The sequence below is a fragment of the Saccostrea cucullata genome, unplaced genomic scaffold, assembly GCF_032062105.1.
Source record: "Saccostrea cucullata isolate Sc308-1 unplaced genomic scaffold, CSIRO_AGI_Scuc_v1 ctg4326, whole genome shotgun sequence".
Classification (NCBI taxonomy): Eukaryota; Metazoa; Mollusca; class Bivalvia; order Ostreida; family Ostreidae; genus Saccostrea; species Saccostrea cuccullata.
Window position 1 is genome coordinate 29,136 of NW_026931492.1, and position 15,228 is coordinate 44,363.

The 15,228-nt window shown below is 33.0% G+C and overlaps 1 protein-coding gene across 1 annotated transcript; it reads left to right on the top strand.

Moving 5' to 3' along the window:
- Positions 1-3,322: 3,322 nt before the first annotated feature.
- Positions 3,323-14,032, top strand: LOC134232755 (serine/threonine-protein phosphatase 6 regulatory ankyrin repeat subunit A-like; the record flags this gene model as incomplete). Its single annotated transcript, XM_062714738.1, has 3 exons — positions 3,323-3,501; positions 3,615-3,941; positions 13,670-14,032. Coding segments are annotated over exons 1-3 (838 nt in total), but the record flags the coding sequence as incomplete, so codon positions are not given.
- Between the last annotated feature and the right edge of the window lie 1,196 nt (positions 14,033-15,228).

Here is a 15,228-nt window from a genome sequence, read left to right on the forward strand (position 1 = left end):
GATGTGCGTATAGATAAACGTTCGACGTAATTTGTCAGTCGACGCACGTTCAGTGAATTACATACATGCCGTTGGGTTTGAAAAATAATGCATTTCATACGTTAAAAGTCAAAATTAGGCAAATCTAAAGTATGAATAAGTCACAAATGTAAATATAAGTAATAAGGTACCATTTTTTTAAAAAAAAAATTTTGGGATGTAAAACGGGTTGGCACATGATTAAATCTTCCATACAGCCCTTCGGGCTTTATGGGATTTGATTACGTGACCAACCCGTTTTACATCCCAATAAAACTAAAAAAAAAAGATACCTTATTTCTTAAATATAAAAACGTCACAATTAAAATGACGTCAAATTGCGCTAAAATGTTTCGATGATCTTTCATACCTGGAAGCTCTATAGACTGCGCATGTTGAAAGCTGGTATTTCTATTATATTAATTATTATTGTTTACATGATTTTTTTTATTATTTTTTTTTATTAATAAACATCTTTGGAACATTTACTTTGAAGAATGAATTTCTACAGATTTATTAATATTATCTTGTTTTACTTCAATTTGTGAGTAAAAAAACTCCCACTGAAACCAAAAGTAAACGATTTTAGTCTTTCTCCTCGAGCATGTTGAAGTGTTTAAACACGCTTTTTATCGAGGACTTAATATGAATGGATTAGCTTGATTTTTGAAAAATAAGTCCATGAATCGTTTATAAATGCAACCCCCGAAATATTTTTTTTTTTCTTTATAATACATGATATTAGTTAAATTCGTAATTTTGTCGCCTCCCTCCCGAAAATAGTTTTTTTTGTGTTTGGACAATAGGCACATTTTCCTTTTTTTTTTTTGCTTCTCAGATGTTTGTGTACGTTTGAATTTTTTTTCTCTTGTCTATCACTTAGCCCTCTCCCTTTTGTTTCCGACGCCAATGATTGTACAATACCGTAGCTTAAATTCTTTAATAATGCTACAGTCTGTAGTTACATAAGAAATATATTACTTGTATATAGAAAATTTAAGGACGTATGGAATATGTATAGAATTGAGGGTTACTTACACAGTTTAGTCGCAAGCATGATAACTTTTCTACATTTTAACGAAGTGTTTCTACAGTTGGTGAAAAACGTACATACATAGGTAATTTATTCCATAAATGAACACGGGAAAGAATTTTTAAACTGATATATTGGTTTCAGATTGTTAAACTTAAACATTAGAAAAAATGAATTCAATTGCGTCTCTTAATTAAATATCCAGTTGTCATACCGTGATGGATTGTTTGGAACAATAATATACATTTAAGAAAATTAATCAGCTCGTGTGACGTCATAGGATTTTCCGTCCTTAAAAAACGTAAACATGACATGATTTTTTCATGTTTGCATTTTGGTAATGATTTCTTTGCAATATTAAGGTAAGCATCACCATTTCATATTTTTCTAGTAAATAAATTACATGAATGACTTGAACGAATGAAAATCTTTTTTAAATACTGAATAAAAAACGTGTTTGTGATTTTTTTTCTTAAGTTGTCTTAACTGCGCAATTTTTCCTATCCAGATGCAGTGTGATTGGGGAAAAACTTTTTCAATTTTCAAGCCTATTTACACTTAAAATTTTTAGATATTTTTTTAAAAGATACACGACTGAAGTCCACTTAATTATATCTTAACTAAATATTTAAAAGTCTCATAATGGACAGAAAAATGTGTCTGTAAGGATTGGGATATTCTGCATTGACACTGTAGGGCATGGAATATATATGTCAATCAATATCTCAAAAATAAGGTAAGATAAGAAACGAATCGGTTATTAAATATCTGCTGAAAGATATGTGTGACATCTGCACTTATAATTTAATTAATTTTCTAAATAAACTCCGAAACGACTAGTTCATAGTTCAGAGTTCATACATACTTACTTCACTAATATTGTTTTTGGTACGAGCTGATGTCCGTCAACTATATTTAGATTTCACTCTCAAAGCACAGAAGTTGGCGTACCTATCAATTTTACCGAAATATTCAGTTAATACAAAAATACGTCATACCTATATTGACAATTATTATATGTATTTTATACGTATTTTTTATTTACTGATAATTTCGGTAAAAAATGATAGACCTGTACGCGAACCCCACTGCTCAAAGTAATCCATAAATTATTTGATCAAATGCTGACTGACGTTTTTCCTAATAATTGTTAGGCCATTATTCAAAAAATGAATTGTCAAAGAATTTTATCGTTGTTTCCCGATCATGACAGGGAGCACACGGCGGGGGATGCTCACTCCTCCGTGACACCTGATCCCACCTCTAATGTTTAAGAAGTCCGCGTTTACTCTGCTCCTGATTTGTACTGTTTGAATGGACTTTTGAGCTCAAATATTGTTCTTTATCTCCATATATTTCATTGATAAACCAACATTATCAAAAAATTCCATCAAAACTTGATTTAAGTGATGTAGAAGAAATAAGTTGTGATTACTGGTGAAACAACAAAATGTGCAAATCCTTTTCGTTTTTATCCTGTCGATTGCAGATTGCATAGAACCCGATTAAAAAAGAAAGACGAGTTGATATAATAATCAGAGCTATACATATTTTTACCATTTATATAATCATAAACCTTGGATTTTGATCCAATTGAAAAAAAAAGTTTAAAAATTTATCTAAAAAAAGTTCTTTGCAAAAATAAACTATTTAACATAATTCGTACTGTGGGATAAAGATTTGTCAACAAGGCTTGACTGCCATTGCTAAGGAATTCATCATATTCTGAAAAAAGACCAAATTATATTTAGAGAAACTCCCATGCCGGGGCAAACTGTAATCCTCGTTAAATGAGTAACACGTTACCGATTCAATATCACACATTGTTGTGGTCATAACATTGTACACATGCTCATATAAAAATGGTGCTGATGTTAGACATATCGGAGAAACCAAAGATGCACCTTTACAGAAGAATTTAAAGAAAGGTTAATTTATCACCATTATATAGACAATTTGATTAGTCCTCTTTTTTCAGTCTGGAAAAGCAGACCTTTAAAAAATTAAATGACAAGAGAGAGCTTGAAATGGGAATCAAAATTAAAATATTATTAAAGATATTTTAATACACTTTTTAACGCACTCGTCCAACCCCAAATTTGTATCTACGATAAAGAACCCATCTCGTTCTCTAAATAAAGGAGTCGTCTTTCTAATCCAGGACTGAGGTAGGTAAGTTGAAATAACATTTATTTCGAAATCAACATTCGCATAAAAGAAAAATTTAAAGCATATTTTTTGTACAGATTCAACATTGAACCGAAGCCGAAGGACTGTACTTCAAATTCTTTTGTCAGTCAATATGAATCCAAATTTAAAGGATGGAAAAGGCAACAGTCCGTTATGTCTTTCTCTTAGAACAAATGCAGAGGACTTCCGAAAGTTACTAGTAGCAGGATATGATCCGTTTTCTAAAGAGGAAAATATAATAGAGAAATGTGTCATGTCGGGTAATATATCTTTTATATCTTTTATATTATCTGTTGATTGAAATCATAATCTTTAGTTTCCAATTTTCATTTGAAATTATCAGTACAAAACTAAGTGAAAAATTATTCTTTAGATGATCTTTCCTTTCTTAACGTGCTGCTTCAGGAGAAAGGAACAACATTTATATGCAACAGTCTCTTTTCCAAATTTTGGGAGCGACAAAATGATGCTACATTTTTAAGAAACAGATCTCACATCGCAGCTGTGACATTACAGATGTTAAGTTCACCCCAGGAGCTTAACGTAAACGTAATAAATCGCTTAAGGACAACACCTCTTCTCTACTTTTGTGAACAAAATGAAGAAGTGGTTGTAGAGAGGCTGTTAGAGAGGGGAGCAGATGTTAACATCAGAAACAACCATGGACGGACAGCTCTGCATACAGTACTTCACTCTGAGGGTATTGTTAAATTTCAATTTTCTTAATATCTAATACATTCCAATTTTGTTTAAATACAGCAAATTTGATTATAGATTTTAGATTTTCAGGGTTATTCATAATTATTTTTGGTTAGCATCCTTATAAAAATGTAAACTTATTGCATGGTTATTATGAGCAGGTGAGCCTACCAAAAGATGAAATTCAAAGTCCCTGGGTCGGGGATTTGTTGAGTGTACTGTGAAATTTTTTTTTTAATTTGAAAAATTTCTTTGCCCCTTGGTATTAAGCAAACATACTAAATATATGGTTATTTTCCTATTGATGTGCAATTTTCCTCAGGTGACTATTGCTATCTGTTTTCGTCCGTCGTCATGCGACGTGCGTGTGCATTTTTAACTTCTTCTATGAAACCACTAAACCATATATGGGTGAAGAAGAGAAGAATTTGTGATTTCTTGACCCTGTGCCCCTGGGACCTGAGGGTTTGGGCTTAAACCATCAAAATTAAAAATCTAAACATCTTTTTCTCTGCTCCTAAACATGAAGCACCAAACTGGTGGTATGATTATAATAAGTATTGTGTCCTCTACCAAATTGTGAAATTCATGACCCACGGTCAATGATGCTTGGACAGGCCTCAATTGATTATAAATAGATTTAATGAAAACGCCTTGTTTCTTTTAAAATCTTCTCCTCTTCTCCTTGGCATTAAGGAAAAACCTAGAACATAGTTATGATGAGGAATGGTACCTATTCCAAAATTTGAATAATTTCATGACCACATGATCACGGGTTGTGGTTTTGGGGCTCTAATGAATAATAGTAAAAATACATACATAATTACCTCTGCTCCAAAGCGTTAAGTTGGTGAAATAAATACATTGTTTTATGCCCCTGTAAACAAAGTTTCGGGGCATGTTTTTGTCGTGTCCGTCCGTCCGTTCGTCTGTCTGTCTCTCTCTCTCTGTCTGTTTGTCTGCAAAAACTTTAACCCTTCTCATAAGTTTTCATTTAGTGGAGCTAAGACTTTTATATTTCACACGTGTATTCTTTGTGACAATACCTTTCTTAGGGTATCACCAAATTTGACCTTTTGACCTTGGTGTTTGACCCACTTTTACACAAAAATTCCGAACTTTTAATTTGGCCATATCTTTTTAACAGTAAATTTCAGGACATTTATACTTCAGATATGTATTATTTGTGGAAAGCCGTTTCATTAGATAGCAACATACTTGACCATTTGACCTTAACATTGGAGATTTCTGTACTTATGAAAAAACTGTAACCTTGATTAAAACTCTTAAACGAATATACTTCACGTATATAATCCTTGTGAGTAGACCTTTCATTGGATACCAATAACTTTGGCCCCTTGACCTTGACCTTAGAGTTTGACCTACTTTTAAAAGGCAAACCTTGACCATAACATTTAAAGGGTCAGGGCTAGTTCTTTCATACTTTACTATTTAATTCTTGTGACAATACCTTTTATTAAAAGCAAGACCCATTGACCTTGAAGTTTGACCTACTTTTTAAAATTTTAAACCTTGCCCATGATTTCTGAATTGTAAGAACTAGGGCTTTCAAGACCTTTTGACCTTGACCTTGGGGATTGTATTTCTTATCACAAAACTTTAACCTTGGGCATAACTTATAACCTTTGAACGCTAAGGGCTGGTGATCTCATATTTCACATAGATAATCCTTGTGACAAGACCTTTCATTTCATAGTAAGACCTTTGACCTTTTGAACTTGAACTTAGAGTTTGACCTACTTTTTAAAATTTTTGACCTTGGCAATAAATTATGAAAGGTTAGGGCTAGGACTTCCATACTTCACATATATGTATTTTTTTGTGGCAAGACCTTTCATTGGACACCAATTACCTTTATCTTTTGACCATGACCTTTGAGATTTTCATACTATGAAAAAACTTAAACCTACTTTTATATTTCAGAATTGTATTTCCAATGAGTTTACATTTAACTGTTTAAGGATAGTTCAATCTTCGCTAAGTTGCCATACGGGGGCATCAGTGTTTCACAAACACATCTTGTTTTTATTGTAATTTTTTGAGATAGCAAACAGTATTCAAGATCAAAAATCCATAAAATAATACAAAATAGGAGTAGAGCAAACACGGGCCTCCAAAACAGGGTGAGATAAGTTGCCATGGAGGAGTGAGCGTCCCCTGCCAACTGATCACACCCACTGCGTGCTCCTTGTCATGATCGGGAAATACTAGTATAGGAAAACCCGTCGTCAATTCAGTGTATAAACAATGGACTAACAATTTAGTATAGAAGTGTCGGTCAGCATTTGACTCAGTGATAAATTGTATTTGCTGACAAGGCCATTATATCGACTATATTACAAAAGGATGAATTTAAACAAGACTGCTGATATTCTTGTTTCATCAACTTGTTTGTCACTAATTTACCTCGTTTTAAAAATTGTTCATACATAGAGCATTCGAATTAAATGATATATATAAACTCTGTATGCAGGTCATGATGATATTGCTGCATAAGCAAGAGAAGTTGATGGCAGAAAAGTTAGGGATAATAACCTATGATTGGGTCGTTTTAGGCCGACTTGTTTATAGGGATTTGTTTTACTGTTTTGGAGTTGTCCATTATCCGGTCAGTACAAAGAGATCACAACCAGTCACCAGGAGAGGCTTTCTCCTACTAGGCACCTGCTCTTCCTTTAAAATGTTCGGGGTCCGTATTTTATGCCATGATAACAAATTTTTGGTGTCGTAGTTTTGGATTTAGATCAATTGCTGTACGTAATCTTAATCTTTTTTTTATTTTATGAATTTCATAAAGTGAGAGTTAACTTTTATAAATAAATAATAATCAAAATTTACCAGAAGGAAAAGTCTTTCATGACAAATGCACAAGAATGAATAAGATTAAATAAAAATATAATTTTAATTTTTTGAGAAATGTTTTTGGCATAAAAATATTAAAAAGTATATGGAATCTTCTTAATATTGAAAATTTAAGCCTTAAAAACCATAGAAATAAGAGAGCAAATTCCATTTATGCATAAAATAAGATCAATGATTGTAAAATACCAGAAAGGGCAGTTTTGTCATATCATTCCATATAAACAATAAGTAATGGATATGTACATATAGAAAAGTATGAGGCATATATCATACTTAAAACATTGCCATTTAAATGTCCAAAAGTTACCTGGAGGAGTCCGATAATTACACATGGGATTCAAGAATCCATTGTTTTCTACCCGTCTGATAAGTAGATAAAAGAAACGAGACAGTAAAAACAGTGAATGAACTCTTTTTTTCATTTCTTTCATTCAATGGTAGTCGTTTAGCTAAACAGGACATTAATTGGTTCAGTGGTGAAGGATTTTTTTTTATTTTGGAACATTTTTTTTTTAATTTATTATGTGCATAAATTTACATTGACGCAGACATAATTTGAGTGATATTATAATTGCCATCACCATGGAAAGTAAAAAATGCGGATTTTCATCTTGAAGTTTATATAATTAAAGTTCCCAGGTTTTAAAAATGCCTTTATCGGGGAACAAGCCTTATAAAATTAGGAAATTTGCAAATTCCTTCTCAGAAATGAATTTAAATTCAGTAATCAAAGTGCTGTATCAAAAAAAAAACCTTTGAAAAGTGGAAAGTATTAATTTTGAGGGAGGTTCAAATTAACTCCATTTTTTTCATGGATTTGCTATTTTGTAGCAACTAAATTTCCTTGCGTTTGTTTTCCCTGAATTTTTTTTTCAAACATTTTTATTGGTTTTTGGACATATTTAGCATTTTTTCACTGTTCTTTTTGCTTTTTAAATACCGTCCGATTTTGTTATCATTGCCGTCCGATAATATATTATCGGACTGGTAATTATTATTATCGGACGGCTACAGATAAATTTTATGACTACAAGAACAATGGCATGGCATCACAACAATGTTTTAAATGATTATAACACAAATTAGCAGTTTTGTCATATCATTCCTTAAATCAACAATAATTTGTGAAAGTAGGTTCATAATAAATATACTCAATACAAAAAGGTCTCTAAAGAATCTAATTTTTCATTATGATTATTTTTCTTTGTAGATAAAAATGTTAGATATCATATTCTTTCGCTATTAATGAAGAGGAATCCCAATTTGAACATTAGAGATGCATCTGGGATGACAGTTTTTCAAAGAGCAAAGGAGGTGTACAAAGGACATCTTTGCAATAGGCGCGCCGATTTCAAATGGTTATCAGTTTTTATGAAAGAGGCGTTACTTGCAGGAGAAATTTGCGGAAAGTCTCATTTGAATTCCTTACTTGTGTTAGCATCTCAGAGAAAACATTTTAATTTCATGACCGTTTTGCTTAACAAAGGTGCAGATTTGTCAGTCAAAGAGTATCAAAGTGGAATTTTGCATCTATGCTGGTCACGTCAGTTCCATTATGAAGGTAAATTACAGAATCGGATCATTTTTTCAAGTTGTTAACAAATATATTCAGCGAATATTTTCTTTCTTTTATTTGATTTTCCAAAGCTACTTTAAAGAGTAATCTAAATTAAAATAAAACGGCTCTAACAGGTTAATAAGTCGTGAATGTGTGCTACGGTATTTAAAAGTTCATTTGTTTGCTTTTTCAAAAAAAGAAAGAGAGAAAAATAATTTTGTCTTTCATTAAATCATCTGTGCCATAATTCTTGTTGAAGTTTGATTACTTAAGAGTTGTCTATAATTTTGAATATTTATCAGTTATAGACTTGACTACTTTTAATTTGACCTTACTACCTGACTACTGTGCACTTCAAAATAAATAATTCACAGAGTCTCGTCTACATCTACGTGCTTGGATTCGCTGTCATCTTGTAGTATAATTGTCCCCCGCTTGAAAAGTGGGGGATATTAATTTGGGTCTGTCCGTCGTCCGTCCGTCCGTCCGCCCGTCCGTCCGTCCGTCATTTTACCTGTCTGTAACGCTTTCGTTTCCACACGATATCTTGAGAACCTTTGAGTTTTTGCAATAAAATTTTGCATATCAACTCCCTATGGACTAAAGAAGAAACCTTTTGATTTTGAAATCAAAAGGTCAAAGATCAAGGTCATAAATTTGCATATTCTCTCTGTTATAACTTTCGTTTCCGTGTGATATCTCGAGAACTCTTTGAGCTTTTGCAATGAAATTTTACAAAACAACTTCTTGTAGCCTAAGGAAGACCCCTATTTATTTTGAGGTCAAAAAATCAAAGTTCAAGGTCGTAAATTTATACATTATGTCTGTTTGTAACACTATCCATTCTGGGCGATATTTCAAGAAGATGTTGAGCTTTTGCAATGTAATTTTATACCAAAACTCCCTAGGACCTCTTTCACCCCTCTCAAAGTGTCCCGCCCCGTTTGTTTTATTAGTATGTATTGTATTACATGTCGATTTTTTTAGCACAGGGGCATGAGGAGAGTTTTTAAGTATAAAACAGGTTCTCGACGGACTTTATAATCTTATTACATTAGAACTGTTTAATAAAGGTTAAATTAGACACCATGCATTGTGTAAAATTTTGACAATATCGAACGTGAATATATAAATACAGGTATGTGACTTCATCTTTACATATAATTTTCACCAGTGTAATGCAGTGCCGTGGTATAGTGGTATGTCTCTTGCTTCACATGTGAGAGGTCCCGGGTTCGAATCCCGGACGATTTCTTTTCTTTTTTTTTTTTTTTTTTTGGAAATACTTTTTTTTTACTGAATGATAGTATTTAGCATGTGAAATCAAAAAAAAAAAATATGAGGTCTGGCTTGTACAAACTCATAAAATCATTATTAAAGTGTGATAAATATTCCATATAAAAAGAATCTTCTATACACATAATCAAGAATAAGCAATCAAATCTTTACATGCATATTGACATACATATATTTTATTTGCTTCAGTATACATGTATATATTTAATAATTCTACAAAATCAGTATGGGGGATCCGACTTTTTCCCTAAGCGGGGGACACGAATTTTCTGAATTAGCTTATTTAAATCTTGTGATATTAATAAGCTGTACTTCTCTTTTTCAATATACATTTCTCATTTAGTTACTGTATCTAAATAGGACATATGCAACGTACCCTACCTTCTGAACATTATGTTCCCCAAACGAAGTTGGGGAAATATTGTTTCTTCTCTGTTTCTTAATTTTATCATTTTTGATGAAATGCTTTCAAACTCATAATGTAAGGATATATTAGTAGTACTGGGAGTATAGACATGTCGACATGGTCAAAATAGCAAGATCTCACGCGCATGCCCGCGCGCTTCGCTCTTATTGGCTGAAACTAAAGTCTCAATATCTTTCTTGTTTTTCTTGTTCTTTGTTCTTGCCCATAACTTTTGATTAAGTGGAGCTATGACTTTCATATTTCACTTGTGTTTTCCTTGTGAAAAGACCTTTCTCTGGGTATCACCAAATTTAACCTTTTGACATTGACCTTGGAGTTTGACCTACTTATACCAAAAAAAAAAATTAATTTTTACTTTAATTGGCCATAACTTTTGAACTGTAGATACTAGGGCTTTTATATTTCATATTTGTATTCTTTGTTGCAAGATCTTTCGTTGGATATCAACAACTTTGACATTTTGATCTTGACCTTGGAGGTTTCCGTACTTCTAAAAAAACTTTTACCTTGGCCATAACTTTAAAACGGTAAGGGCTAGGGCTTTACTTCAAATATATATAATATATGATCACGAATCAATAAGGCGTCTGCAGAAGTATCGACCTGGTGCTACCACTTTGCAAAGATTAGCAGCCCTCAAATTGGCTGCATATATAGATTTAGGTGTGACCTTTTTGACCTGCAACACTGTTTGGATGTTTTCTTGTAATTTAATTATCTTATCTCTAGGTTACGACATGGTTATTTTTTACGTGTAAAATCTAATGCCTAGGAAAAATAAATATAAACAAAGGATTCTAAAGTGTATTGTAATGTGCAAGGGAGGTCACTGCCTGTGAACCCCCGCAGGCTCGTATCCGTGATAAAAACGGATAGCCTTGAGATGCTGCAAATATTTACAATGCGTAGTCTTAATCACTTGGTACTGCGTTATATAAGGTCTTTACTGGTAGCGAACACGTGACACTGGCAGGGAAGTCCACACACCAGCGCACTTCCACAAGAGTCAAGCAGGGATGACCGCACACTTGCCCTTGCGCAGTGACAAGCAGGGATGACCACACACTTGACACTATAGACAGGTTCTACACTAGAGACACTGGCAGGGATGTCCGCACACCAATGCTCTACCACAAGATGCAGGCAGGGATGTCCACAAACCTGATCTTGCGCAGCAACAAGCAGGGATGTCCGCACACTTGCTGCTTAAAGATGCCAATTACAGAGCAGGAAATGACCACACACTCTGTCAAGTATTAAGCAGGGATGACCGCACACTTACTACTTATCACAGTACAATATAAGCAGAGAAGTCCGCACACTTACATATACCTTCATAGGTTTGTTGAGTTTTATCTCTAGAACCTACCTCAACTGATTGGCAGTAAAAACCCTATACTGTAAACCAACCTTTATTCGCGACGACTTTATTTCGCGATTTGCCGGGGGTAAACCAGTTCGCGACGACTAATTTTTGCGATAAAGCCTATTTAGGTTTCATTTTAATAGACATAAAAAGACTTTAAGAACCGGTTCGCGGCGAGAAATATTCGCGATGACGAGGCTCTCGCGAACTTCGCGAAAATTTCTCGCACGCGAATAAAAGTTGGTTTACATAAGTACCATATATAATACATAGTGATTATTTATTTACAAACTAATTAAAATACTAATCAAGCTTCCAATCAACAAACTTTTAGTATCCCAACTAAAGTAACATACAAAGATTATAATTGACCACTTTAATTCAAATTCAACACTAATTAAATATTTATTTTCGATGTATATAATTAGTGATTAATAATAACAAGGTCGATAATTTTCGCTATAATAAACATATAAGAGACAGCTTTCCGTTTCAGTATTATATATTAGTAATCATCATAGTAATCATAAACGCCTGTCAATGAACCAGTACATTGATTGAGAAATAAAGTACATTACCTATTTGTAAATCTTGTATTGGACAAAGACATTGGAACTGTAAATATTAGAGAGAAAAGCGAAAAGCGGATTTTATGCCGGATCTGGCAATGAAGTGCCAATTCGTAAAGAAGCTATAATACATGATTCAACGCTTGTATAGTTAACAGAACAGGCCTTAAAATCTATAAAGTCATTAATAGAACTATCTTCTGGATATGATAGTTGAGGAAGCAATGGAATATTACCATCCTTTTTGGGGACTAAACCTAATGGGGAAACTTGCATACAAACAAAAGGAGAGTTTGGAAACGTTCTCCCTACTCGCTGCAGCGCTACCTCTTTACTAACTGTATACAGGGAAATTTCGCCCCCGTTTTATTTTCGCTCCTTTCGTCCTACCCTCATTTGGGCGAATTTAAAACGGGGCGAATACAAAGAATAGAGTATATTTCTTAAACAAAACTATGACTGGGCGAATTTAAATATTGTTTGCACGAGTGAAAGGGCGAAAATAAGACGGGGCGAAAATAACCCTGTATACAGTATTTTATTTTCAGCTATGCACATATTTTCACACAAACTACTGAAATTTCTCTTGCCCTTCGTTGAAAAAGTGAAACCCGGAAGTAAAACTGTGGCATGTTTACAACCTTCCAAATGCTTTGAAAAGGAACTAGTTTTATAGGTGTCTGTCCTAGTGAATAAATTAAGCGATTGTTTTGAGCACTTAACTTGAGGGTGTTTCCTCCGCACTGGCTACATGTGTGGTTATACAGCATCTGGGGGGAAAAGACAGGGTTTATCACCATTGTAAGCATAACAACAATCCAAAGTTAGTTTGCCTAATTGTTTGATGAAATATTTTGCATGTTAGTAGCTTGCTGACTGTAGCTTGTATGCGTGTTTCCAGCTAAAACATGCAGAAATCAGTATACAGAATCACCCATTTTCAGAAGACTTTCCCACATGGAGTATACGGTGAAAGGGCTTTGCGTAGACGAAACTGCTCGTCGTCCTTATAGCAATTACAAACGACTAATGTCTCAAATATTATCTTAACAAACCCCGTTCTTTAAAACTTAATTTATCTAATATAATACTAGTAAAAAAAAAAAAAATTCTAGGTCGATTTCTCTCTAGGTAAGAAATTATTAGTCTTAGTATATGCAACAGATAGTGTGCCATTTACGCTCAGCAGGATGCCCCGTGAATCAAATTCCGCAGCAGATTAAAGGAGCAAATGCAAATTGATAAACTGACATTGCCAAATCTTGAGTTTGTTAGGACTTTAGCCTCCTTAAAGTACGTATTCACAAAATTCAGTTGACATATTGGGTTATTTTGCTTGTGTTGGACATTATTATCATGTAAAACAGATTTGTCTCAACATAATGTTGGATGGTTTCGGTTGAAAAAGATAGATAACTCGTTCGATGATTATAACGGAGACCCGAAGGGTTCGTAAGAGTACAACCCTTAGCCAATCTAAATTAATTTTGTACTATTTGACATTCATCAATAAATTTAATTTTGATGATAATAAAATTTGTCCTATAATTTTCTCTACATTAGAAAGGGAAAGATATGTAAAAAATACATGAAATTACAGCTGTATAATACTCTGTTTTTCATTAACTAGAGAGACAGAACGAGTCTTATGAAGAATTTCTGAATTTCCTGCTGATATATAAAAAACACGGTGGAAAATTGGAAGACGTGGATAGGAATGGGAACACGCCACTTATGTTGTTTTTGAAACATGGACTTTACGACTTCGATGACACTCAGGATAAACTTGTGGATCTGATAGATGAGATAGTGTCAATTCTTGCATGTGACGGATCGACAGTAAGAAAACGGAACAACACAGGATCGTCAGCTATACACATTGTCTCGTCAAAAGGATGGTTAAGCACGATGAAAATCCTTGTACAAAAGGGGGCCAAAATTTCCGAGAAGGATGAGGAACAAAATAGATGGCTTCATCTTTCCCACATGGGAGGTATATTTTGATTTTTCTGGTATCATTAGATAAGATAATATATATATATATATATATATATATATATATATATATATATATATATATATATATATATATATATATATATATATATATATATATTTAAAATCAATTCGAAGCTGAGTTCTGACAAGAAAAGCCCCAACCTCATTTTTCCTAAAGCAAGAGTTTTATGTAAAATATCTATATAAACATAAAAAATATACAAAAAGTTATTATCAATTTACATAATATAATTAACAATAAACATGAATGAGGATGAGTTCTTACATGACATGGTAGTATATCGTTGAGAGAAGGACATTAATAAACCAATTAAACTTTTTTCTGTACCTTCGAGGGGCGTTCAATAAATAATGTCATTAGCTCAATGATATACAACATTGCAGTCGTATGACATAAAGCTGGACTTCCTCTCATTATTGAATCTTTAATGAATTGATAACAGTTTGTGTGACCACTTTTCATCGCATTATTTCATCGTGGGAAGCTGGAAAACAAGGGCTATTCGAGACACTGCATTAAAAATGAATGGTCAAGAATCAGTAAACTATAGTAAAATTAAACGCTTCATTAAATCAGCTGTAAAACGTGTTAAAATTCCAAAACTATATTAACTGAAATATGGGAAATTTACAGCAACAAATGCCTCTTTTCTAGACATGTGACCATGTAGATTTCAATAAACAAAATTATATAATTGGCATCAAAAATTGGCACCGTCCTTAGCAACAATGACTTACAACAACCGATGTAAATTTGCAAAATTTCAACTTATTGTCACTGTTTGTTTTATTGACTTTAAGACACATAGCAAAATTGATAAAAATCATTTAGGGGATAGTTCATTCTGTTTTAAAGAAACATTTTATAGTAAAAAAGTTTAATACTCAAAGGTCACCCTATATTTTGAAAAATGAGTGAAAACAACAGCGTGTAGGAATATCCAAACAATCATTTAAAAAAATCAAAAATTGTACTTATCCAAGTTTGTATGAAATTCTAACAGTTAATGAAACTTGAATCCAGTTTGCTTTAAGCCCACAAAACAAATTCACAATAAGATGCTAAACTACAAAGGCCTAAGAAGAGCAAAGAATCACATGAGAATAATACCGTTTTATATGCTATTTTCTTAAATATTAGCGGTCTTGTTGCTCAAATTCATATTTTGT